The sequence below is a fragment of the Vulpes vulpes genome, chromosome 4 (assembly GCF_048418805.1).
Source record: "Vulpes vulpes isolate BD-2025 chromosome 4, VulVul3, whole genome shotgun sequence".
Taxonomy (NCBI): domain Eukaryota; kingdom Metazoa; phylum Chordata; class Mammalia; order Carnivora; family Canidae; genus Vulpes; species Vulpes vulpes.
Window position 1 is genome coordinate 116,998,462 of NC_132783.1, and position 26,694 is coordinate 117,025,155.

Below are 26,694 nucleotides of genomic sequence, written 5' to 3' on the forward strand. Positions count from 1 at the left end.
GTGGGGACAGGTGACTTGGGGACCCTACTCTCCAGCCATCTTGCCCCTCTTTCCCATTATACCATAATTTTTTAGTCATTTTCAAAATCAGGAAGTGTAAGCCCTCCAACTTCATTCTTTTCAAGATTGTTTCCGCGCTTCCACGTCTCTTGCAGTTCCATATGCATTTAAGGATCATCTTTTCCATTTCTGCAAAAGAAGCTACTGAGTTTTGATAGGGAGTTCACTGAAGCTGTAGATGCCTTTGGGCAATACCGCATCTTCAAAATATCAAGTTTCCCAATCAACGATCGCATACTACCTTTCCTTTTGCTTAGGCCTTTAACTTTTCTCAGTAGTGTTTTCGTGATTTTCAGTGTAGAAGTGTACTTGCTTGGTGTAATTTATTCCTTGGCATTTTATTCCTTTGGAAACTATTATCAAGTTGTTTGCTTAATGTCTTTTTTGAATTGTTCATTGATATTGTATGGAAATACCACTTACTTTGTATGCTGATCTTGTGTCCTGCAGCTTTACTGAATTTCTTTATTTGCTTTCTAGTTTGTGTGTGAGGCAGGAGGGGGATTTTTTTTTTTTTATTAATTATACTGAGATTAGGTTACCTATGAATAGATACAGTTTTATATCTCTCTTTCTGATTTGGATGCCCTTCATTTCTTTTTCTGGTTAATTGCTCTGGCTGTCATTTAACACAATGTTGAATAAAGTGCTGAAAGAAGGCATCTTTGTTCTGTGCTTGATCGCAGAGGGAAAACTTTTAGCCTTTTACCACTGAATATGTTATCTGTGAGTTATTCATAACTTATCTTTATCATGTTTAGGAAGTTTCCTTCTTCTAGTTTGTTGTATTTTCATCATAAAAGGGTATTGAACTTTGTTAAATACTTTTTCTGCATTAATTGAGATGATGAGATGATCAGGATTGCTCCCCCTCCTTCATTCTATCAATGTATGCTGATGGATTTTTTAATAATGAACCACTCTTTTATTTCTAGGATAAATCCCACTTGTTCGTACTAGTAGTAATAATAAAAAGAATAATCCATTTAATGTGCTAGATTTGGTTTGATAAGATTTTGCTGAAGATTTTTCTCATATATACTCCTAAGAAATATGGGTTTGTAATTTTCTTGTGATGTCCCTGTCTGGCTTTAGTATCACTTCATACCCCCTAGGATAGATAGCATCAAAAAGTCAGACACTGTTGGGAGATTTGAGAATAATTTCCATTAATTCTTTAAGTGTTTTATAGAATTTTCCAGTGAAGCCATCTGGTTCTGAGCTTTTCTTTGTGGAGAGGTTTTTGCTTACCGATTCAGTCCATTCATTATAGGTCTGATATAGGGCTGTTCTATTTCTTCTTGAATCAGTTTCAGTAGTTTGTGTGCTTCTAGGAATTTGTCCATTTTCTAGGTCATCTAATTTATTGGTATATAATTTTTCCTACTATCCTTATGATATTATTAGATCATAAGATATAAATAGATATAAATACAGATACAGATCTGCAGGTTTGTATTAATGTCCCCACCATCACACAGTTAACCTCTGAATCATATGGGGTTTAGAGACACCTACCCACCACCCATGCAGTTTGAAACCCGCATATTACTTTGGACTCCTCCAATATGTAACTAATAGCCTCCTGTTGACTGGAAGCCTTATCAATAACAATTAACACATATTTTGTATGTCACATGTATTATATATTGTATTCTTAAAGTAAGCTAGAGAAAATAATGTATTACTAAGCAAATCATAATGAAAATACATTTCCAGGGGTACCTGATGGCTCAGTCCTTTAAGCATCTGACTTCAGCTCAGGTCATGATTCCAGGACCTCATGATCCCAGGGTCCTGGGATCAAGCCTTGCATCAAGCTCCCTGCTCAGTGGGGAGTCTGGTTCTTCCTTTCCTCCCAGGCTCATGCTTTCTATCACTATCTCTGTCTCTCTCTCTCAAATAAATAAAATCTTTAAAAAATAAAATGCATTTCCAGTAGCATATACTGTATGTATTGAAAAAAGAATCTGCACATAAGTGGACTCATGCAGTTCAAACCCATTTTGTTCGAGGGTCAACTGTGTATGATTTTGGTAATTTGGGTCTTTGTTAGTCTAGTTAAAGGTGTGTGAATGTTGTTGATCTTTCAAAAAATCAACTCTTGGTTTTGTTGATGATTCCCATTGTTCTTCTCTATTTTGTTTATTTCCACTCAAATCTTTATTACGTCCTTCCTTCTGCTGGCTCTGGGTTTAGTTTTCATATCATTCTAGTTACTTAAGGAATAAAGTTATGTAATTCCTTGCAATATTGCTTTTTTTTTAAACGGAGACATTTATAGCTCTAAATTTCTATCCATACACTGCCACTGCTGTATCCCATATGTTTTAGTATAGTGTGTTTATTTCATGTGTCTCCAAGTATTTTTAAATTTCCCTTGTGATTTCTTCTTTTACACATTGGCTGTTTAATAGTGCCCCTTTTAATTTCTACATATTTGTGGGCCTTCCAGTTTTTTCTCTCATTAAATTCTGATTTCATTTCCTTGTGGTTGGAGAAAATAGTATACATGTTTTCAGTGTTTTAAGATTTAATACTTCTTTTGTAGCCTAAAATATGGCTTGCCCTGAAGACTGTTCCATGTGAGCTTGAAAAAATGAGTATTTTGTCATTGTTGAGTGTAGTAGTCTATATATCTCTTAGGCCCAGTTTAAGTGTTAATAACGTTCTTTATTTCCGTATTGATTTTATGTCTCTATGTTCAACCATTTTATAAAGTGGGATGTTGACGTCTTCCAGTATTATAGAACTGTGCATTCTCCCTTTAATAACATCAATATTTGCCTCAATATTTTTGGTCTTTGTTGTTTAGCACACAAATGGTTGTAATTATCAAACTTTTTGATGAATTGACCCTTTTATGAATTATAAGGACCTTTTTTCTCTTGTAACAATTTCTGACCTTATGTCAATTTTGTCTGCAATAACATCATAAAGGTGAGGTAAGGGGAGGACAGAATTATAAAGGATCAGAGTTTTGTGTGCTGTTAAAAGTACTCTGGTAATGATTCAAAGTAGTTTGTTGTACATTTAGGATGTTAATTGTAATTTCCTTTTTTTTTTTAAGATTTATTTTTTCATGAAAGACAGGTTGAGAGAATGGGAAGCAGAGACATAGGCAAGAGAGAGAAGAAGCAGGCTCTTCACAGGGAGCCCGATGGTACTGGATCCTGGATTTTTTTTTTTTTTTCTTGTCAGGTTTGCTGTATCATCTTACATACTGCTGAAAGCAAGATTGTCCTTACACTGTAAGGGGCCAAGTCAGCAGTTATCAAAATTTCTTTTTGTCCACAGGAGATTTTAGTTACAACATTTGAATTTGGAATTGTAACTTTAATCAGTTTTACATATCAGTAAATAGAACTATATAGAATAATGCATGTTTATGCTGTCCCTCTAATATAATTGGGAGATCACTATTTTCAACTCAGTATCTATGTGTTTTTGGGAGACAAAACCCCTTTTATTTATTGAAGTACTTGCCTGTCATCCTAGATTTGTTTCCGCCTCCATATGTACTTACACATCCCCTTCACCACCGTTCCCCACCGCGAATTCTCTTTTGCATATTGTGCAATTTGCTCTGTTGTGTTTACCTCCCTAATCCAGGTGTGAATTCTCTTTTGCATATCGTGCAATTTGCTCTGTTGTATTTACCTCCCTAATCCAGGTGTCGCTGTGTCTTTACATCTGCCCTTATTTTGGTGATGTATGTATGGGTCATGCTGTGGTTGGTATTAGAGTTTTCATCTTCATTTCTGAACTCTCAGAACACAGGGTCACCATATGTACAACATGAAAAGTTAAACTAGCACGATGTCCGCACAGAGCAGAACCGTCAATCCACAAAACCAACAGACTGTTAATGATTATGACTGCCGTGATTTAAATTACACACTTGAAACGCATCTCTCCTGAGGGATGCAAGGATGGGTACACCCTCAGAAGCCAGGGGAGAAAACAGCAACGGTGACTGGGGAAGGCACAAAATCTATGCCTCATCATCCAGTTGAGTTTAAAGAGCGATGCTGCTCACCGCCTGACTTCTGAGTCGCCCCATAGGGTTCGCACTTTGCCTCAACTTTTCCCACCCATCTCCTCACACCCAGACCTTCGCGGTCCAGACGAGGATTTCCCGGGGCCTTCCTCAGTCTCCCCCCACCCACCCCCTCTTGTCCCTTAGCCTCTATTCTCTGTTCCCCAGGTTCTCCTTTATTTTGTGCCTCGGTCTCTTTTCCCTGTCTCAGTTTTCCTTTTTTTCATCAGTCGGTCCCTGCAACACATTACTGTGGTCGTCCCTTCCCTTTGGCGGATTCCTTCTCATTGTTTTTTTAGCATAATTAGAAGTTCACGACACCTCTCCGTTCCCCTGCACCGCCCCCTAACTCGGCCTCCACTTTGGTACCTCGGTGGAATTCTGGGCTGTTCCATCATCGGCACTTTTAAGTAGAATCCCCTACAAAAGGATTGCACTATTCCAAATTCCTTTTTCCCCAGTAAAGGACTGTACTACTGCAACTTCGCCCCCAGGCCTCCTGTAAGAGCTCTCTGCAAAACTTCGCACCTCACCGGTTTGTAGCATCCTCCTTTCAGTTCTTGCCCCCCTCCCCTCGCTGCCGCGGTGGCACCGTCCAAACGCAGGCCTTACACCGAATTCCTCCGCCTGCACGGACCCGCCGGGTCCCCCAAGATGGCGGCTCCCACCACGAGCCCCCGCGCCTGGGGGCCGCCATCTTGCCTCCTGAACAAAGCCGCCGAGGATGCCGAGGGGGCGAAACCGCTCTGTACGGCACGGCGCATGCTCGGGAGCCCCGCGCTGGGCTCTTCCAGACGGGAAGCGGGAGAGTTCATCAATCCACGTTAATCTGTGACAGACGACGAGGGTTAGGCCGGGACTGACGTTTCGGGGCCTGATAATCGAGCTGGGGGTCAGAAGGGGGATGTATGGGTTGGGTCAGGAGGAAGTCTGGGGTTAATACTGGGGCGGGGGTCTGCGGGAGTCAGTAATCGGAGGCCTGTGCGTTCTGATGGGAGGTCTGTGGGATGAGTGTTGGGTCCGTCTAGGGGTCAGTAATAGGGAGAGCTGTATGATCTGTGTGTCAGGGGTTCCGTGCGGCCAGTGTTCTGTGGACCAGTGGTCGGGATTCAGTGCAGGTGCTCTTTGGGATTTGGGACTTCTGCGCCTGGGTAATTCGTTGATTTGTAGGGGTCATTAAAGCAGCCCCGGGCCGATGAAGGTCAGCTCTAGTTTGGTGGGAAAGGCCTCACTTTACAATTTCTGCAGGTCCGAGGCCGCCCCCAGGGTGAAGCCCCACCTCAGATGTTTTCTCAAACCTCCCATCGCCCTGGATCCCTCGCGTCCTCCAGGAAGAAAACGTCCTCCGAACGTGAGAGCAAACAAATCTAAAGGTCTACCGTTGTTAATTCTCTCTAGCCGAAGACCCCCAGGAACACCCTGTAGCTCAATCAGTTGAGTTTATGGCTCTGGCATCTAGTCGGGAACGCGCGCACCGTGAGGAAAGTGGGGGCTTCTCCGTAAGAGGGTCTTAGAACTTCTTCTAGGATTTCTCCTTGTGTTAGGTGATTTGGGGGAGGGCCTAAGGGGGTGGGCCTTGCTCTGACTTGGATGTTGTGAGGAAGTGGAGGAATTCAGTGTTGGGGAATGTCCATGAGTCTAGAGAGAGGAAAGACTGCCCTGAAGCTGAGGCTGTAATAGGTAAGGAGGTAGCAGTAGCTCCTGTGAACTCGGAGACGGGGTTGGACCCTGCTGGTGCTTTGGGTCTGTGTTCAGACATGATTTTGGAGAGGTCTTGTTTCTGTCTTGTTCCGTCATGGTCACAGAGTGGCCTTGCCTGATGTTGATGTTCTGGGTAATTATGTTAAATAGGAGAATTTGAGTGCCAGTTTTTTTCTTTTTCATATATGAGGTGCGATTTCAGCCCTGCATCTTTCTGTCTATTGAAATTGTTCTATATTCTGTTCAGCAAACATTTATTAAAACACCTGCTTTTTACTCATTCCACAGTTTGATGTCCAGAGAGGAGCATTGATGGTTTTCCTTCCAGGTTGATTTTGAACAAGCCTGGGATAACCCTATAGGAAACTATCTACTTTTCATGGGAATACTCACTTCTTGTGAATGAGTTCAGTCTTCTCTGTGTGACCCATCCTGGGACTGAGAAGAATTTACCAGGTAAGTATCTTTCTGGATTGTAGTATATTCCTGTTTCAAAGGTTCTAACCTGACACTATTTTCTTACGTAGGCAACCGCACTACTGAATATCAGCAATACAAACTTCAACAAAAAACATGCTAAAATCAAGTTTTTATTTATTTATTTATTTATTTATTTATTTATTATCTATTTATTTAAGATTTTAAAAATTTATTCATAAGAGACACAGAGAAGGGCAGAGACATAGAGGGAGAAGCAGGCTCCCTCCGAGGAGCCTGAATGTAGGACTGGATCCCAGAACCCTGGGATCACCACCTGAGCCAAAGGCAGCCGCTCAACCACGGAGCCACCCAGGTGTCCCAAAATCAACAGTTTTAATCTGTGAATTTTGATTTGGCAAGAGAATTTGCTGGGTTAGGGGAAAATATAAAAGAGTTCTTAGGATTTTGCCAGCTGCTTGTGACTAGGGAATATGGGTGCATTCCTTGGTTTTCTACTTGGTTATTATCAGGGAACTGCTCGGTCTTCAGTTAACTCTTACATATATATGTATACATGACTATTGTCTTATTTAGAGTCTTACAGATAGAATTACAAAGAGAATTACTAGTTCAAAGGGGAACAATAAGGTGTTTGTATATCAACAGAAATATCTGCATTCAACCAATTAAAAATATACCTTCTACAAGTTCTCTGTGATCATATGATCACAAGAGAACTTTTTTTTTTCACATGGTGCTTACAGACCCTTCTACAGCATGGCCTATTTCCCATCTGACTTCTATTGGTGGTTGTTTCTAGACTGGTAAATGGCTCCTGGAGATATAGTCTGTCTTTCAGTCCTGATTCCTCACACCTCTGCTCTTTTGGAAGAAAAACAGAAAATGACCAAGTCTCATGTGAGTTGCTTGCTTATTTTGTAGTTAGTTTCCATATAATCAAATGGAAAAGTGCAGAAAGCTAAAAATTAGAATTAGGGAAAACGTAGAACAAAGACTTGGAACGAGTTGCTGTATAATACGTAGATTATGTGCTTTTAAGCCACATAAAATAACTATTTAGTTCATGTATGTATATATAAGTCTTATATAGATATAATATACATTATATTTACATTATGTTTATTTTATATAAGTATGTAATAAAGTGCAAATTTGAAAAAAAGTGCAGATTTGTTCCATCTTTTCTAGCAGCCACAGTGGAGAGATAGAGGACATCATATACATGATTTGGCATTCTCCACAAATAGAAATCAGCTCAATTTTCAATGAAAGTATTTCTTGCCTTTAGGACAAAAGAAATTTATTTTGGGAGGGTCTTCTTTAGATGATGTCCTGACCTATACTTCTGCATAAATGTGTCAGTAGATTTTTTTTGTGATTGTGTCTTTAAATATTTTTTTTAGAGGGCAGTTGTCATAATGTTAGAGCTGAACTCCATAAACATTATTCTTTGAGGAACTAAGGTACATTTTATCCAAAGATAAAACCTAGATAAAATGGAATGATGAGTATCTATTTGTCTCCAAAGTAATTATTTCTTCCAAATAGGCAGTTCTTTACCTAAAATTCACTGGCAAACACTTGGAGCACAGGGGTCTCTGATTCTCCATAGCCTTGCTATGGTCTCAGGGTTTGTGAGGATGCTCCTCAACTGAATGCCAGTTTTTGGTCCCCCCCTTTTTTTTTTTAATTTATAAAATCATTTTACTATTTTTTGTCCTGGACTGAATTATCCCTACTTGGTAAAAACATTTTAAAAAATACAAAAAATAAAAATTATAAAGTGAAAGGGACCCTAGCATTTTCTTCCTCCTAGGATAACCAGTATTAATAATTTGTGATGCTTAGATTTTTTTCTCCATCTGAAAACTATTGATTCTATTGTTTGTAAAATGTGAAGTTTCAACTTCATTATTTAACTGATTGACTATCCAGTTTTCCCAATATCATTTGCCGAATAACTCATTTATTCAAAATGCTACCTTTATTGAATTCCCATTTGTGATTCTCTTTTGCTCTTCTGTTCGTCTGATGTGTTTGACTCTTTTTGCTAAATACAGAATTTTACATCATTTTTCTAAATAGGCATGATGTAGAACTGGGCATATGGTTTGGCATGCTATGGTAAAAATGAGAATGATCACTTCAGATTGAAACGGAGCATGCTGTTATAGGGTCCATTGTCATTTGAGGATGTGGCTGTAGCTTTCACCAAGGAGGAGTGGCAGCAACTGGATCCTGCTCAGAGGACCCTATACAGAGATGTGATGCTGGAGAACTTCAGCCATCTGGTCTCATTGGGTAAGGATGGCTTCCCCAGATATCTCAACATCTAATCCCATGCCTCTCTCTTCTCACTTGATCAAGTTGACAAGGTGGATGGGTTCCTGACATAGGTAATGACTAAATTTGTGTTCTTTTCTCTCTCCAGCAGAAGGTCAATGTTCTGCTGAGCCAGCTGGACAGCTTCACTGTGGGGCTTTTTAAATAGCAGCCTTTTTTTTTTTTTTTTTTTTTTTTTTTAGTAGATCTTGACTCACAACTCTGAGATCAAGACCTGAACTGAGATTAAGAGTCGGACACTTGACCAGCTGAACAGTCCAGGTGCCTATCACCCTTTCTGTTTTCTTCAGTATAGTCAACCCAATTCCTCTCTGATTTCCCTGTAATAGGACATCCAGTTTCCAAACCAGATGTCATCTCAAAGTTGGAACAAGGAGAAGAGCCATGGATCATAAAGAGAGACATACCAAATTGGATCTATCCAGGTAAAAATCTGGCAGGTGAGAGTCAATGGAAGTGAAATCTCAGTTCCCTTGGTTTTGTTTTTAATTGGCTGGTAGCTGAGACTTATGCTTCCACTCAGATTGGCAGCTCCTATTCTTTCTTGCTCCTCTGCTGAACATGTAAGTATTCAACAACTTGTTAATTAATAGCGAATCATGAAGAAAAGAAAAATTTCTCACCGATTTACTCAACAATCATATCTTTAGTGCCTTTCTAGAAGAAATTCAAAGGCAATAGAAGTCAGATGCTTTTCAGGACCATAGGTTATACATGGAAAGACAAGACATCAAAGTTCATGGCTGTATAAAATTGTATAACCAGTATAGTTAATGTTTTAGGAGTTCACTGAAAATTATAGTCTAAAGAGATGTGGCATAACTTAAGAAGGCATTTTTTCCAAGCATGAACCAGCTACTCTCAAGTATATTTGAAGGGTGGGTTAGGCAGGAGGAGGGTGAAGGTAAGCTCTAGCAATGGATGTGTACAAATTCTTGGAGTTAGGAATCGTTATGGCTTTTCTGCAGGAATTTGCTAGGCTTAACTTCAATAAAAAATATTTATTGGGGAGTAATGGATTATAAACATGGATACAGAGTGTGAATACAGACAGTTAAAAGTCCATACTTGTAGCTATACTCTTAAATTTTGTTATTGTTTTATTTAAATGACTTTAAGATATAACTTACATGCCTTACAATTCACTCATTCAAAGTTAACAACTCTTTTTTTTAACTCAGTGGTTTATAGTGTATTCACAGATATGTATAACGATTGCCACAGTCAATTTTAAAGTATTTTTATCACTTGCAAAAGAAATTATGTCACATTCCTGAGCTATCACACTCCTGCTCCCCATCTTCCAGACTTAAGCAACTACTACTGTCTGCTTTCACTCTCTGTTGATTTGCCTACTCTTGGTATTTTATTTAAATGAAATCATATTAAAAAAAATGAAATCATATAACATGTGGCGTTTTGTGACTGGCTTCTTTCGGTTACCACACCATTTTTGAGGGTTGTCAACATTATAGCATATATCAGTACTTCATTTCTTTTTGGCTGAATAATACTCCATTGTATGGATATACTACATTTGGTTATACAATTATTAGTTAATGGATATTTGGTAACATGAATAATGTTACTATAAGCATTCATGTATGAGTTTTTGTGCAGACATACGCTTAACTTTTTTTTGGTATATACCTAGGCGTGGAATTGCTGGGTCATATAGGAACTTTGTGTTTAAGTAAAATGGTCTGTAATGACTAATTATATTGAATATATTTTCATCTGCTTGTTGGCCATTCTGCATCTTCTTTGGAAAATAGTCTGTTGAGATCCTTTGTCTATTTGGAATTGTCTTTTTATTATTGAGTTGTAAGAATTCCTTATAGAGATAAAATTCTTATGTAGAACTTATATGGAGATTTTATGTAAAGGTTCTTTGTATGGATAAAGTGTATTTTATAGAGCTCTTTTTTGTTATTTTCTTCTGGTATTTTATTATTAATTAGGACAGGCTAGATGTTACTGTATTACAAATTAATCTCTAAGTGCCAATGCTTTAACACAACAGTGTTTTGTTTCCTTTACATGCTATGTTTCCAACACAGTTCAGCAGGGGGCATGCTCTATATGCCTCAGGAATCCAAATTGAGTGAAGTTAACACCATCTGCAGTCCACTTTGTCACTGATACAGGGGAAGAGAAATCTGGAGGACTCTCATAGCTCTTCTTTGCTTTATGTAGATTGCCAGTTTACCATAAAAGGATATAACCCAGAAACATCCAGATGGGGGGATACATAGGGCAGGGTATGGGGAAAGGCCGCAGAACTTACTACATACCCTCTCCTGGTGTACCACTCTCCCAGCACCTCCATGTGTTCACCAACCTGGAAGCTTCTAGAGTTCTCATTTGACTTAAGTCTCTTAACCAGACATATGATTTGCAAATACTTCCATCTTGTGGGTTGTCTCTCCACTCTCTTGATAGTATCCTTTCAAGCACAAGATTTTTTAATTTTGATAAAGTCCAGTTTCTCTATTTTTCTTTTGTTGTTTGTGCTGTTGGTGTCATGTCCAAGAATCTATTGCCAAATCCAAGGTTGTGAAGATTTACCCCAAGTTTTTTCCAAAAGTTTTATACTTTTAGTGCTCTTACATCTAGGTCTTTGATCCATTTTGAGTTAATTTATGCATGTGGTGTGAAGTAAGGGTCCAACTTCATTCTTTTGCATGTGGCAATCCATGTGTTCCAGCACCATTTATTTATTTATTTTATTTATTTTGATTTTTATTATGATGTGTTTTTATTTATTTGTATTTTTTATTTTTTATTTTTATATTTTAAAAGATTTATTTATTTATTTATTTATTTATTTATTTATTTATTTATGATAGACACAGAGAGAGAGAGAGAGAGGCAGAGACACAGGCAGAGGGAGAAGCAGGCTCCATGCTGGGAGCCTGACATGGGACTCGATCCCGGGACTCCAGGATCATGCCCTGGGCCAAAGGCAGGCACCAAACCGCTGAACCACCCAGGGATCCCCCTATTTATATATTTTTTAAATACTAGTGTAGTTAAATACAGTGTTGTATTAGTTTCGGGTGTACAACCTAGCAATTCAGCAATTCCTTATATTATTTAGCGCTCATCAAGATAAGTATACCTTTAATCCCCTTCACCTATTTCACCCATCCCCTCACCCACCTTCCCTCTGCTCGACCTCTGTTTGTTCTCTATAGTTGAGTCTCTTTTTTGGTTTCTTTTTTTGTTCATTTGTTTGTTTCTTAAATTCTACATGGGAGTAAAATCAAATATTTCTCTGGCTTATTTCATTTAGTATTATACTCTCAAGATCCATATATGTTGCAAATGGCAAGATTTCATTCTTTCTTATGGCTGAATAATAGTCCATTGATATACACAACATACCACATCTTTTTTATCCATTCATCTGTTGATGGACACTTAGCCTGCTTCTATAAATTAACTATTGTAAAATAGTGCTGCAATAAACATAGGGATGCATATATCCCTTTGAATTAGGATTTTTGTATTCTTTGGGTAAATACCCAGTAATGTGATTACCGATCACAGGGTAGTTCTGTTTTTAATTTTTTGAGGAAACTCCATACTGTCTTGCATACTGGCTGCACTGGTTTGCATTCACACCAGCAGTGCACAAGTGTTCCTTTGCCTCCACATCCTCACCAACTCTTGTTTTTTGAGCTTTTCAGTTTAGACATTCTGACAGGTATGAGGTGACAACTCATTGTGGTTTTGATTTGCATTTCCCTGATAATGAATGATGTTGAGCATGTTTTCCTGTCTGTTGGCCATCTGGATGTTGTCTTTGGAGATATGGCTGTTCATATCTACTGCCCATTTTAAATTGGATTATTTGGATTTTGGGTATTGAGTTGTATAAGTTCTTTATATATTTTGGATACTAGCCCTTTATCAGATATATCATTTGAAAATATCGTCTCCCATTCTGTAGGTTGTCTTTTAGTTTTACTGGTCATTTTCTTTGCTGTGTAGAAGCTTTTTATTTTGACGCAGTCCTAATAATTTATTTTTCCTTTTTGTTTCCTTTGCCTCAGGAGACATATCTAAAAAGATGTTGTTACGGCAGATGTCAGAGAAATTATTGTCTGTACTCTTCTAGGATTTTTATGGTTTCAGATCTCACAATCAGGTCCTTAGTGCATTTGGGTTTATTTTTGTGTAAGGTGTAAGAAAGTGGTCCATTTTCATTCTTTTGCATGTAGCTGTCCAATTTTCTCAACACTACTTGTTGAAGAGACTGTCTTTCCATTGCATATGCTTGCCTTCTTTGTTGCAGATTAATTGACCACAGAATTGTGGGTTTATATCTGGGCTATCTATCCTGTTATTTTGATCCATGTGTCTATTTTTGTACCAGTACCATACTGTTTTGATTACTGCAGTTTTGTAATATAATGTGAAGTCTGGAATTGTGATGCCTCCAGTTTTGTTTTTCTTTTTCATGTTGCTTTGGCTATTCTGGATCTTTTGAAGTTCCATACAAATTTTAGGATTTTTTTCTTCTAGTTTTGTGAATAATGCGTTAATATTTTAATAGGGATTGCCTTAAATGTGTGGATTGCTTTGGGTAGTATAGAAATTTTAACAATATTTGTTCTTACAATCATTGAGCATGGAATGTCTTTCTGTTTGTGTTATCTTAATTTCTTTTATCAATGTTTTATAGTTTTCAGAATGTAAATCTTTCATCTCTTTGGTTAAGTTTATTCCTAGGTATTTTATTATTTTTGGTACAGCTGTAAATGAGATTGTTTTCTTAATTTTTCTATTAGCGCCTTCATTATTTAATATGAATTATTATATATTATATATATTATATATTATTATATATTTAATAGGAATGCAATGAATTTCTGTACATTGACAGTGTATCCTGTGAGTTTACTGAATCCATTTATCATTTCCAGAAGCTTTTTGGTGGAGTCTTTAAGATTTTCTGTATATAGTATCATGTCATCTACAAATACTGAAAGTTTTACTTCTTCCTTACTAATTTGGATGCCTTTTATTGCTGTGGCTAGGACTTCCAGTACCATGTTGAATAAAAATGGACATCCTTTATTCCTGACCTTAGAGGAAAAGCTCTCAGTTTTCCCACATTGAGTATGATGTTAGCTGTAGGTTTTTCATATATGGTCTTTATGTTGAGGCATGTTCCCTCTAAATCTACTTTGTTGAGGAAACATTTATCACGAATATATGTATACCTTGTCAAATGCTTTTTCTGTATCTATTGAAATGATCACTTGGCTTTATCCTTTTTCTTATTGATGTGACATATCAGTTGATTCTTTTGGGAATATTGAACCACCCTTGCAAGCCAGGAATAAATCCCACTTGATCATGGTGAATGATTTTTTTAAATGTATTATTGGATTTGTTTGCTGATATTTTGTTGAGGATTTTCGCATGTATGTTCATCAGAGATATTGGCCTGTAGTTCTCTTTTTCTGTGTGGTGTCTTTATCTGGTTTTGGAATCAGGGTAATGAGGGCATCATAGAATGAATTTGTTCCAGCACTATTTATTGAAGTGATTATTCTTTTCCTATTGAATGATCTTGGAGCCTTAGCCAAAGATCAATTAGCCTTAAATGAACGGGTTTATTTCTGACTGTACTATTCTGTCTGCCTATAGATCTGTCTTTATGCCAATCTCTGGACTATTGTTGCTTGTAGTAAGTTTTGAAATTGGGAAATGCCATTCTTCTAACATTGTTTTTCTTTTCCAAGACTGGAAACCTTGGCTCTTGAGGGTTCATATGAATTTTGGAATAAGTGTATCCATTTCTACAAATAACTATCTTTAGATTCTGACAAAGGTTAGTTGAATTTATAGATCAATTTGAGGAGTACTGTTGTCTTAACTATATTAAATCTTCCAATCTGCAGAACATGTAATTTTACTCTTTCATTTAATGTTTTCGACAATAGTTCTCAAAGTATAAATTCTATAATTGTTAAATTTATTACTTAGTATTTTATTCTGTCTGATGCTGTTGTATATACAGTTGTTTCATTAATTTAATTTTTGGATTGTCCATTGTAGGTATATGGAAATAGAATTGATTTTGCATATTGGTCTGTTACTCTGCAGACTTAATAATAAATTCATTTATTAGTTCTAATTGTTCTTTAGTTTATTTCCTAGGATTTTCTGTATAAATGGTTTTGTCATCTACAAATTGAGACATTCCTTCACACATTGGATTCCTTTTATTTCATTTTCTTGCCTAAGTACCCTGGCTAGAACCTCCAGTGCAATATTGAATAGGATGGTGAATGGACCTCCTTGTCTTATTCCTGATCTTAGGGGGGAAAAAACCGGTCTTTCACTGTTAATTATATTAGCTGTAAGTTGTCATGCCTTTTGTCAGGTTGAAGAATTTCTTTTTTATTCCAATTTTGTTGATGTTTTTATCCTGAAAATGTGTTAGATTTTGACAAATGCATTTTCTGCATTTACTTAGATGGTCTGTTTATATGCTGTTCAATTAACCTGTCATTGGATAGTAAACCAACATTACATTCTGGGACAAGTTCCACTTGGTGATGGTGTATAGTTCTTTTTATATATTGCTGGATTTGGTTTGCTACATATACTGGGGGTCTGGAAGACCACCCTTAGGTTTGATGATTTACTAGAGGAGCCCACAGACCTAGAGAAGGTATTGCACTCATGGTTATGGTTTATTACAGTAATGGAAATTACCAGTCTAGGTCTGAACATTTTTTTGTGGGAAGATTTTAATTTACTAAGTTTCTTTCCTTGATGTGAATCTATTCAAGTTACCTTTTTTTCTTGAGCCAGTTCTGGTAATTCATGTCCTTTAAAAGAATGTTTTTTATTTTATTCAAATTGTCAAATTCATTGGTATAAAATCTTTCATAATTCTTTATTTTTTTCTTATGTCTGTAGGATTTAGTCTAGAGATGTTCTGTCTTTGCTGATGTTGCTACTTTATGCTTTGATGTTGCTACTTTATGCCTGCTTTCTTTTTTTTTCCTCATTGCTAGCTAAAACATGTTAATTTTATTAGTTTATTCAGATCAGTTTATTTCATTGATATTTTTTCTATTTGTCCATTTTCTGTTTCATTGACTTCCACTCTGGTCTTTATTTTTCCTGTCTTCTACTTATTTTGGGTTTAATTTATTCTTTTTCTAGCTTTTTAAGGTGGAAACTTAGATTATTAATTGAGACTCATATTGTTTTCTAATATGAGCATTTAAATACAGGTAATTCTCACCTTGTATGGTAGTGAGGGACCATAAAAGTTACCATAGAAGTCAAAACTTTGCAAAGTAATCTTCATAATCAAGGGAAAAAACTACAATTGCTTTGTGACATTTAAACTTTTTTGTGAAAACATTCAAAACAGTCTATTTGTTATAACTGTATAGAGAAATGAAAATACAGTAAAATAAATAGTTACTACCTTGCAATTTAAAACACTGACAGCATTGAAAATGTTTTTTCAACAATCTTATATAGAGTAGTTTGAACAGTGTCTACCTTCTTATCATTATATAACTTATGATAGGAAGTGAGCTTGTTTTCTATGCCTTACCAAATTATCAAACTCTTTTCTAGATTGGATTAGCTACCAGCATTTTACCCTTTGTGTTTTCAGTGTTGTGATATATGTCCAAGATAATGTAAAGATTTTCGCCAGGTTCATTTTCTGTGTAATATATTTATTCTTTTCATCATAACCCAAGAATTTATGTCGGTAAGTTTTGCCTTCACTAAGTTCTGGCTACATACCTAAAATCTCATGAATAGTGGCAGTGCTACCATTTCTATGATCAGTTATTTTCTAAACACATCCAGTGTTGTTAGTGTTGTTTCTTTGCTGCGTTTTCAGCTTTGTAGGCCACTTTCATTTTTTAATTATTCATATTTGTAAAATACCGTGTGTGGGAGACAAGGAGGAAACACACCTATACATTTGCATTCTGTATATATATTGGATAACAGATGTGCAGTTAAAAATCAATAGACTTTGAAATAAGTGAAATGATTAGGTACAGATCATGAAGCGTATCTGTTATTTACATAGGGATTTTGGATGGAAGTGAAGTGCTAGCAGTGAAGTTTGTACTTTATGCTATTAGTCATAAATAGTATACTGTGGTAATTAAAATGTTAACTGTAATGTTGCCAGACTGGTGTTATGTAACTAAACTGTGCTAACTGAAATTCATGCCTATTGGAATCATTCAAGATGAGGACTACCTGCATACAACTTGCCTTCTTAAGTATTCCTTTTTTAACTTTGTTTCAGAAAATGTGATAGATTGTTTTCATTTTCAGTCACTTCAAGTTATTTTCTATTTCTTACTAGACTGTTTAACATACAGGTTATTTATATGTATATTATACATATATACATATATTTACATATATGTATATATACATATATTTACATATATTTATATGTATATTATATGTATATATATGTATATGTATATATACATATAATATATATTTATACATATATGTATACATATATTTATATGTATATTTATATATATGTATACATATATTTATATGTATATTATATGTATATACATATATATGTATATGTATATATACATATATTTACATATATTTATATGTATATTATATGTATATTGTTTTCCAAATGTTTGCTGGAATTTTCAAGATCCCTTTCATTATTTATTCCCTTTCATTATTATTTATTATTTATTTCTAATTTAATTATGGTTGGAGAATATACTCTGTATAATTTCTATCCTCATAAAATTGCAGCTTGTTTTGAAGCCCAATATATAGTCTATTCTGATGTCTGATTCATGTATTCTTGAAATGAATGTGTGTTCTGTTATTGGATGGGATATCTACAGATGTTAGGTCAGGTTCATTGATGCTTAATGATTTTTTTGTCTACTTGTTTTAGAAATCTTTGTGAGAGGGATGTTGAAATCTGTGGACATAATTACTAATTTGTTTTTCCTTTTATTTTTGTTGTGGTTTGTGTGTTGTGGGCATTTGTGGTAGGTAGAGATACATTTATAATTGTTCTATCTTTTTGCAAATCTCACAATTTTGAAATATACTTCTTTGTTTCTAATAATATTTATTGTCCTGAAGTCTGTATTGTCTAATATTAATATAGTTACTTTACCTCTCTTGTGCTTATAGTTTGCATGATGTTTTCCCTCCCATTCTTTTACTTTTAGCCTGTCTTTGAATTTAAAATTAATTTCTTGGGCAACCCTGGTGGGACCCCTCTCACTCCTGAGAGCTTTCTTTGTATCTTAATACCTCTGTCCTTTAACTCAAAAAAATAAAAACTAAAATAAAATAAAATTCTTATAACGTACAGTTGATTCTTACCATTTAATCCAGTCTGATGGTTTCTGATTAGAATATTATTCCATTCCCAGTTAATGTAATTGTTGATTTGTTTTGATTTATATTTGCCATTTTGCTATTTGTTTTCTATTTCTTTAATCTTTCTTTAGGTCCTTTTTCTTTTCCTGTCTTTTATGTTTAAAGAACATCTTTTGGCATACCATCTTAATTGCCTGGTTGAATTTTTCTTCATAGTTCTATGTGTGTGATATAGCAGTGGGGATTACAATGTGATATTTAACTTCTTATAACCTACTGCATGTTAATACCTCTTTATTTTTCTGGCAAAACATAGAAACTTTGCAGTAGCACAGTTCCATTTTCTACTCTCCCTGACCATCCTGTGCTGCTTTGGTGTTGCTTTTTGTTTTTTGTTTTTTTAAGATTTTGTTTATTCATGAGAGACACACAGAGAGAGGCAGAGACATAGGCAGAGGGAGTAGCAAGCTCACTGCGGGGAGCCTGATTCAAGACTTGATCCCAGTACCCTGGGATCATGACCTGAGCCAAAGGCAGACATTCAGCTACTGAGCCACCCAGGTGTCCCTGCTTTGTTCTTTTAATCATGTATGTTACACTTAAGTTTGTCATAGGTTTGACAATGTTGTTATTTTTTCTTTAAAAAGTTTTTTAAACAAAAGAAAAGGAAAAAACAGACATCCAAATTCCTTATATTTACCTACACACTTAAAAAAATCCTAGTGTCCTATGGATTTAACTTATCATCTGGTATTATGTTGTCAGAGAGATTTTCTTTAGTACATTTTGTAAATCAGTTCTGCTAGCAGATATTTTTGTTTATCTGCAAATGCCTTTATTTTGCCATGTTTAAAGGAAAGTTTCACTTGATATAGAATTCTTGGTTGACAAGTTGCTTTCTTTTAGTATTTTGAATGTGTCACTCCAGTGTTTCGGTTTTTTTTAGTGTGTTGAAACTCAACTTGCAGTACTATTACTCTCCTAAGCATGATGTGTCATTTTTTTTCTTACTACTTTCAAGATTTTTCTTTGTCTTCATTTTTTGGCAATTTGATTTTGTTTTGTTTTGTTTTTAAAGATTTTATTTATTCATGAAAGACACAGAGACAGAGAGATAGGCAGAGACATAGGCAGAGGGAGAAGCAGGCTCCATGCAGGGAGCCTGACTGGGACATGAACCTGGGTCTCCAGGATCAGGCCCTGGGCTGAAGGCAGGCACTAAACCATTGAGCCACCCGGGCTGCCCCAGCAATTTGATTTTGATGTGACTAGTTACCTAGGTATCCTGCCTGTAGTTTATGGAGCTTCTTAGATATGTAAATTAATGTTTGTCACCAACTGGGTGATTTTAAAGACATGTTTCTAATTTTTTAAAATTTTATTTATTTATGAGAGACAGAGAGAGAGAGGGGGGCAGAGACACAGGCAGAGGGAGAAGGAGGCTCCATGCAGGGAACCCGATGTGGGACTCGATCCTGGATCTCCAGGATCAGGCCCTGGGCTGAAGGCTGTGCTAACCTCTGAGCCACCCGGCGGCCCTCTAATTTTTTTCTTGACTTTTTTTCTTTCCCTTTGAAACACTCCAACTATACACATACTGGATAGAATGCCTAATATTATACCACATATATCTGAAGGTTTGTTTATTTTTTTATAATCTCTTTTTGTTCTTTGGGCTACTTAATTTTTAGTGATTTATTTAAGTTTACTTATTCTGATTTTGCTTTCTGCTTTCTCAAATCTAGTAAGCCCATCTGGTGAAATTTTAATTTCAGTCTTAGAATTTTCATTTGGTTCTTTTATGTTTTAACTTACACAAAGTAAAGATTAGGCATAGAGTAAGTAAATTAACTACCACTACAATCATGGTACAAAAAAGTCAAATTAGTTCCTTTGTATACTTTTTTCTCTTTTAAAATTACATATTCATTCACTTATTCTCTAACAGTGTTTTCCTTGAAGTTCTTTAATATGTTTATAATACCTTCTTTGGGATCTTTGTTTACAAAATACAGCATTTGTACCTATGTAGAATCACCTTCTATTGACTGGTTTTATTCCTTAGCTTAGGCCACAGTTTTCTGTTTCTTTATATGTCTGGTAATTTTTGGTTGAAAACTTTACATTGTAGATGATGATCTACTGTAGTCTGGATTTTTCTGGTCCTTCTGAGGGTTTTTGTTTTGTCTTAGAGGCATCTAACTTGCTTGGGCTTAAACTGTGACATCTGTTTCTCCCACAGAGTGTCATTGCTGATGCCTCTGTTTAGTTTTTATTTGTTTGTTCAAGTCTGGCTCTCTAAGTGAGTCCTCTTCACCTGGATAAAGTAGAGGTGAGCTAATGATTTGGACAGAGGTGGTATTAGATATCAAAAGGCAGTTGTGGCTTTCACTCTTTGCTGCCTGAGTTGCATATATGTCAGAACACTTTAAAGGTATAAAAAATTTGCAAGACTTTCTAAACTTCCAATCTCTGCTGGACTCTATAGGATATCTTTGCACAAATATTTTAGTGGTCAGGTGGGGTATAGGAAGGGTTTATTATCTCAACCTTTCAATGACTTTTTTGTTTTCAAATTCCTGTTAAGTTTCTAGCTGCTCTACTAAATAGCATTAAGCTGTAACCTGTGGATTAGGTTACAGGATGGGAGATGAGAAAACCCTAGGAAAGAATGCCACAGTCTCCCCATTCTTACCTAATCAAGTAGAAATGTTTGGTGAGTAAGCACTTTTCAGCTTATTACCTCTCGTTGGTATTTTTTCAGTGCCCTAAATTAGTTGTGTGGTTTTTTTTAAAAAAATATTTTATTTATTTATTCATGAGATAGGCAGATGGAGAAGCAGGCTCCCAAAAGGAGCCCGATGTGGGACTTTATCCTGGACCCCAGGATCACACCTTAAGCCAAAGGCAGATGCTCAACTGCTGGGCCACCCAGGTGTCCCTGTTTTGTTTTGTTTTTAAATCTTTTTTTGTTTTGTTTTTGGGGGAGGAAAATTCCTCAACTACTTCATGCCACCACTATCAGAAGTAATGTCCATCTTTAATTACTCATGTGATAGGTTTACATGTTTCAAATGGCCTTTTGCCCTCCCAATTCTGTCTGTTGGACTATCATGTATCATCCATTTGGTTTTACCTCTTTTGCCCTCTACTAGGTCTTTTTATCTGTTTGATCTTATTTATTTTTTATTCTTTCAGAGAGTGAGAATAGACTCGAAAATCCTCAATTGAACATGCTTGGAGGTGTTTCCTTCCATAAGGAGATATTGGAAAGTGTAACAAGAGATCATTCATTGTACTCCATTTTTAAGGTCTGGCAGGATGATGACCAGGTGGAGAGAGATCAGGAAAATCAAAACAGACTTCTCAGGCAAGTCATGACCATTAAAAATAAAACAGTTGTTGAAGAGTCTGGCTATTCATTTAAGGCATTAGGAAAACTATTTCATGACTACACAGACCTAGATGCTTCAAAACAAAGACTGTGTAAATGTAACTCATTTGAAAAGAGCTTGGAACCTAATATAAAGTTATTCCATTGTACTAGGGGTTATGCAAGAAAAAACACTGATGAGAATTTTGGATGTGGGAGTACACTTATTTCTTCCTATTCTAAACATGAAAAAAATCAGAATGGGGTGAAACACTGTGAAGGTAGTCAATGTGGAAAGATTATCAGCAATAAACAATCTCTTATTCAATATGTGAATGATGAAACTGGAGAGAAGACCTGTGAATGCATTGAATGTGGAAAATCTTTTCTAAAAAAGTCACAACTCCTAATACATCAACGAATTCATACTGGAGAGAAACCATATGATTGTGGTGCATGTGGGAAAGCCTTCAGTGAGAAGTCACATCTCATTGTACATCAGAGAACTCATACTGGGGAGAAACCTTATGAATGTTCTGAATGTGGAAAAGCTTTCTCTCAGAAATCATCCCTCATTATACATCAGAGAGTTCACTCTGGAGAAAAACCATATGAATGTAGTGACTGTGGGAAAGCCTTCTCCCAGAAATCACCCCTCATTATACATCAGAGAATTCACACTGGAGAGAAACCTTATGAATGTAATCAATGTGGGAAGGCCTTCTCCCAGAAGTCACAGCTGGTTATACATCATAGAGCTCATACTGGAGAGAAGCCATATGAATGTACTGAATGTGGGAAAGCCTTCTGTGAGAAGTCCCACCTCATTATACATAAAAGAATTCACACTGGGGAGAAACCTTACAAATGTGCTCAGTGTGAGGAAGCCTTCAGCAGAAAGTCAGAACTCATTATACATCAGATAATTCATACTGGGGAGAAACCTTATGAATGTACTGAATGTGGGAAGACCTTCTCCCGGAAGTCACAGCTCATCATACATCAGAGAACGCATACTGGAGAGAAACCTTATAAATGCAGTGAATGTGGAAAAGCCTTCTGTCAGCAGTCACACCTCATTGGACATCAGAGAATTCACACAGGAGAAAAACCTTATGTATGTAGTGAATGTGGAAAAGCCTTCTCTCAGAAGTCCCACCTCCCAGGGCATCAGCGCATTCATACAGGAGAGAAACCATATGTATGTGCTGAATGTGGAAAGGCCTTTTCCCAGAAGTCAGACCTTGTTGTACATCGGAGAATTCATACTGGGGAGAAACCCTATCGGTGTGCTGTATGTGGGAAAGCATTCATTCAGAAGTCACAACTCACTGTGCATCAGAGAATTCATACAGTGGTAAAATCATAAGAATGGGCTAAGCCCAGAAAAGTCTAAGGTATCTGCACAAGCCTTAATAAATAATACAAAGCTCATGGATTTCATTAGTTTGATGGCATCTTTACTGATAAAATTTCACAAGCAAAATAAAGTTCCTAATGTGTTTAGTTTTTTTATCAGAGATAATACAGACATCTCAGTTATATAAAGAATGGGCATTTTCATTATGGGATGGATGTAAGACTTTTGAGATTTGAACTGAATGATAAATATAAAAAGTTACAAATATAGCTTATTTTGAAATTAGATATTTATGATTATGTTACATAATAGGAATTGGACATGCGGTAATATTATTAACATTAGCTTAGCATAATTATGACGTGTAGTAATTCCCCATAGAGGACATGAAGAAAGCTTGAGTCAAAAGATGCTACAACCTAGTAACTGTGCTTGGGGGAAGGATTTGTTTTTCCTAAAGGTACCTATGAAATTATTCTTTTAGATAGATGGAAAGCTGGATTGATAAGGTTCAATAAATGTCTTTTTGTTTGCTTGTGTGTTTCATTTCAAGAGTATAATTTGGTCTATGTCAGTGGATGGACTCAGGATCTTGCAATTGACACTTCTTGCTATTTTTCTCTTTTACTGTTCCCCTCTAGGAGCTTGGTATGATGAAAGGACATAGCTGGTCCGGGATTTTAATGCTTATTCCATTACTCACAGGTTGTGTGACTTCAGGGAAACCCTTTTCCATCCACAGTATCTGTTCCCTCATCTGTATATAAAATTCTGGCAGAAAATATGTGTTTAGCTCATATTTATCCCCTTTTTTCCCTCCCTGTTCTTTTGCAGGAGGTTGCTAATACCCAGTTGTATTCCTTTAAGCTTGATTTGCATTCTAGACGCTATGTTTCTGATTCCCAGTTTCCTTTCCTGTCTTTTTTTGTCAATTACACTGCCCTTGTTTCTGGTGGCCTAACTCATACTGTTATGGAGACCTCAATTTTTATTACATTTTGAAAACACAAGTTATGATTTATACACCTAAAGACCCTGTGTGATACCACCACAGATCGTGTGTTACCCTTTCCCAAAAGCACCAGTTATTATAATTGAGTAGCCCTCAGAGAATAACCCATGGGGGATGCCAAAGACGTAACTGGGATAACTTACACAGACAGGTATGAATCAGGACATAAAAGTCCTACCTGCTGTCTCTAAAATGTTTCTGTATTCTTCATTGTGGGCCCAACTCTTCTCCCATAAGAATCTTTAGGAAAACATCTCAATGGGGAAAAATCATATGTAGGAGGGATGTAGTGACCTGTGTGGCTAAATATGATTCCTGTAGTAACGTTCCTGCTTGATTCCTTCTTATGTCTTGGTTAGCTGCCCCTTCCTCTGCAGGGCCTTGTTTACTCTGAGATATAAGACTCTGTGGTAATCTCTGGAGAGGACATGGCATACCTCAAAAAGATGTGCAAATGTGTATGAGAAAATTCTTTGTGTTGTTGTGAACAATGATTGATACTGGATATAATTGGCCATTTGGACCTGGGAAATAAAACCTTCAGGCATGTACCATTGAGTGATTTGCTTTGAGAGGTCTTGATGAAAGTGGGCTCCACCTAACCCTTTGGAAGCATAGGAAAATCAGGGTCTCAGGAACATACAGAAATGTTGTGAAAAGGAAATAATAATATACTAACAGGAAATTATGTAAAGAAAATACTTGAGAGTTCTTATATTCTTATGGGTCTCCCATTTTGCATTTTCCCCTTCTGATCATGACATAATATGTACTATAAAATATAGCAAAATTTAATATTGGTGTATAGAAAAATTTCCACCTAAAATCTAGAAAAAAGACAATGTCCATTCTCACCAGTTTTATTCAACATTGGATTGAAAGATCTAGTCAGAGAAATCAGGTAAGAAAAAAATTAGTATGATCGGAAAGCAATAAAACATTATTTGTTGATCAAATGATATGCATACAAGATGAAAATGTATAGGTTAATTATTAGAAATAAATAGCAATGTTTCTGTACATAAAGTTTTTAAAAATAAAGTTTATGCAATGGATGTAAAGTGAAAATGTAAAGATATCAGTTACAATGGCATGAAAAATACATCATGTCTAGAAATACACATCTCATATTTCCAGTACTATGTTGAATAGAAGTGGCAAGAATGGGCATCCTTGTATTGTTCCTGATTTTAGAGGAAACTCTTCATCACTGATTATGACATTAGCTGTGAGCATGTCATATCTTGCCTTCATTATGTGGAGGTATGTTCTTTCTGTGACTAATTTCTTGAGTTTTTATGAAAAAGATGAAAAGATGATGAATTTTTGTCAAATAATTTTTCTGCATATGTTGAGATGATTTTTTATCCTTTATTCTGTTAATGTGGTGAATCACTTCTATTAATTTGCATATGTTGTAACATCTTTGCATCCCAGGTATAAATCCCAGTTGATCATGGTGTATAACCCTGTAAATGTACTGTTGAATTCTGTGTGCCCATATTTTGTTGAGAATTTTGCATATATATTCATCAGAAATATTGGACTTTCTTTTTTTGTAGTGCCCTTATCTGGCTTTGGTGTCAAAGTAATGCTTGCCTTGGGGCACCTAGGTGGCTCAGTTAAGTGTCTGCCTTTGGGTCAGGTCATGATCCCAGGGTCCTGGGATCAAGTCCTGCATTTAGCTCCCTGCTCAGCAGGGATTCCTGCTTCTCCCTCTATCCCTCGCCCTTGCTTGTGATCTCCCTCATGCTCTCTCTCAAATAAAGAAAATCTTTTTTAAAAAAAAAAGTAATGCTGGCCTTGTAAAAAGAATTTGGGAGTGTTGCCTTCTTCCTTTTTTTTTTTTTTTTTTTTTTTTTTGAAGAGTTTAAGATTATTGTTAATTCCTTAAATATTTGGTAGAATTCACCAGTTAAACTATCCGGTCCTGAGCTTTTCTTGAGATGTTTTTGATTACTGATTCAGTCTCTTACTTGTTATTGGTCTGTTAAGATTTTTTATGAATGATTCAGTCTCATGTTGTATGTTTCTAGGAATTTATTTCTCAGTTATTCAGTTTGTTGGCATAATTGTTCTAAGTGATATTATGATCTGTTGTATTTCTGTGGTATCAATTTTAATGTCTCCTATTTTGTTTTTTTTTTTTTAAGATTTTATTTATTGATGAGACAGACAGACAGAGAGAGAGAGAGAGAGAGAGAGAGAGGCATAGACCCAGGCAGAGGGAGAAGCAGGCTCCATGCAGGGAGCCCAACGTGGGACTCGATCCTGGGTCTCCAGGATCATGCCCTGGGCTGAAGGCAGCGTTGAGCCACCCAGGCTGCACACCTATTTTGTTTCTAATTTTACTTGAGTCTTCTCTCCGTTTTTAGTCTGAATGATGGTGTGTTAATTTTGCTTATCTTTAAAAAAAAAAACAGCTTTTAGTTTCATTCATCTTTTCTGTTGTATCTGTGGTCTCTATTTCATTTCTTTCTGCTCTGATCTTCATTATTTCCTTCCTTCTGCTAACTTTTGGCTTAATTTTTTCTTCTTTTTCTATCTCTGAGGTGTAAAGTTGGTTGTTTATTTGATATCATTTCTTAATGTAAGCATTTATCACTATAAACTACCTGCTTAGAACTGCTTTTGCTACATCCAATAGGTTTTGGTAAGTTGTGTTTCTATTTTCATTTGTTTCAAGATACTTTTTAAATATATTGGTTGTTCAGGTATGTTATTTAATTTCCACATATTTGTGAGTTTCCAGTTTTCTTAATTATTTTCTAGTTTCATACTATTGTGGTCAGAAAACATACTTGGTACGATTTCAGTCTTCTTAAATTTGTTAAGACTTGTTTGTGACCTATCATATGATCTATTCTGGAGAATGTTCTGTGTGCCTGTAAGACGAGTGTGTATTTTGCTGGTGTTGGATGCAATGTTTTGTATATATTTGCTAAATTCAGTGGATCTAAAGTATAGTTTAATGTTTCCTT

General features: G+C 36.1%; 1 protein-coding gene across 34 annotated transcripts in view; it reads left to right on the plus strand.

Annotated features, from left to right (window-relative positions):
- Positions 1 to 4,730: 4,730 nt before the first annotated feature.
- Positions 4,731 to 26,694, plus strand: part of ZNF300 (zinc finger protein 300) — a 48,017-nt gene continuing 26,053 nt past the window's right edge. The window contains exons 1-7 of one of the 34 annotated variants that reach the window (XM_072756815.1): positions 4,731 to 4,946; positions 5,348 to 5,472; positions 6,089 to 6,256; positions 7,041 to 7,138; positions 8,416 to 8,542; positions 8,914 to 9,009; positions 21,167 to 23,234. In XM_072756815.1, coding sequence (XP_072612916.1) covers positions 7,049 to 7,138; positions 8,416 to 8,542; positions 8,914 to 9,009; positions 21,167 to 22,710 — 1,857 coding nt within the window. In that variant the 5' untranslated portion in view covers positions 4,731 to 4,946; positions 5,348 to 5,472; positions 6,089 to 6,256; positions 7,041 to 7,048 and the 3' untranslated portion in view covers positions 22,711 to 23,234. Of the gene's footprint in view, positions 4,992 to 5,050; positions 5,533 to 6,088; positions 6,257 to 6,984; positions 7,139 to 8,326; positions 8,543 to 8,913; positions 9,025 to 17,337; positions 20,685 to 21,166; positions 23,235 to 26,694 lie in introns of those variants that run through there. The other 33 variants (XM_072756817.1, XM_072756829.1, XM_072756818.1 and 30 more) reach the window with 33 other exon arrangements.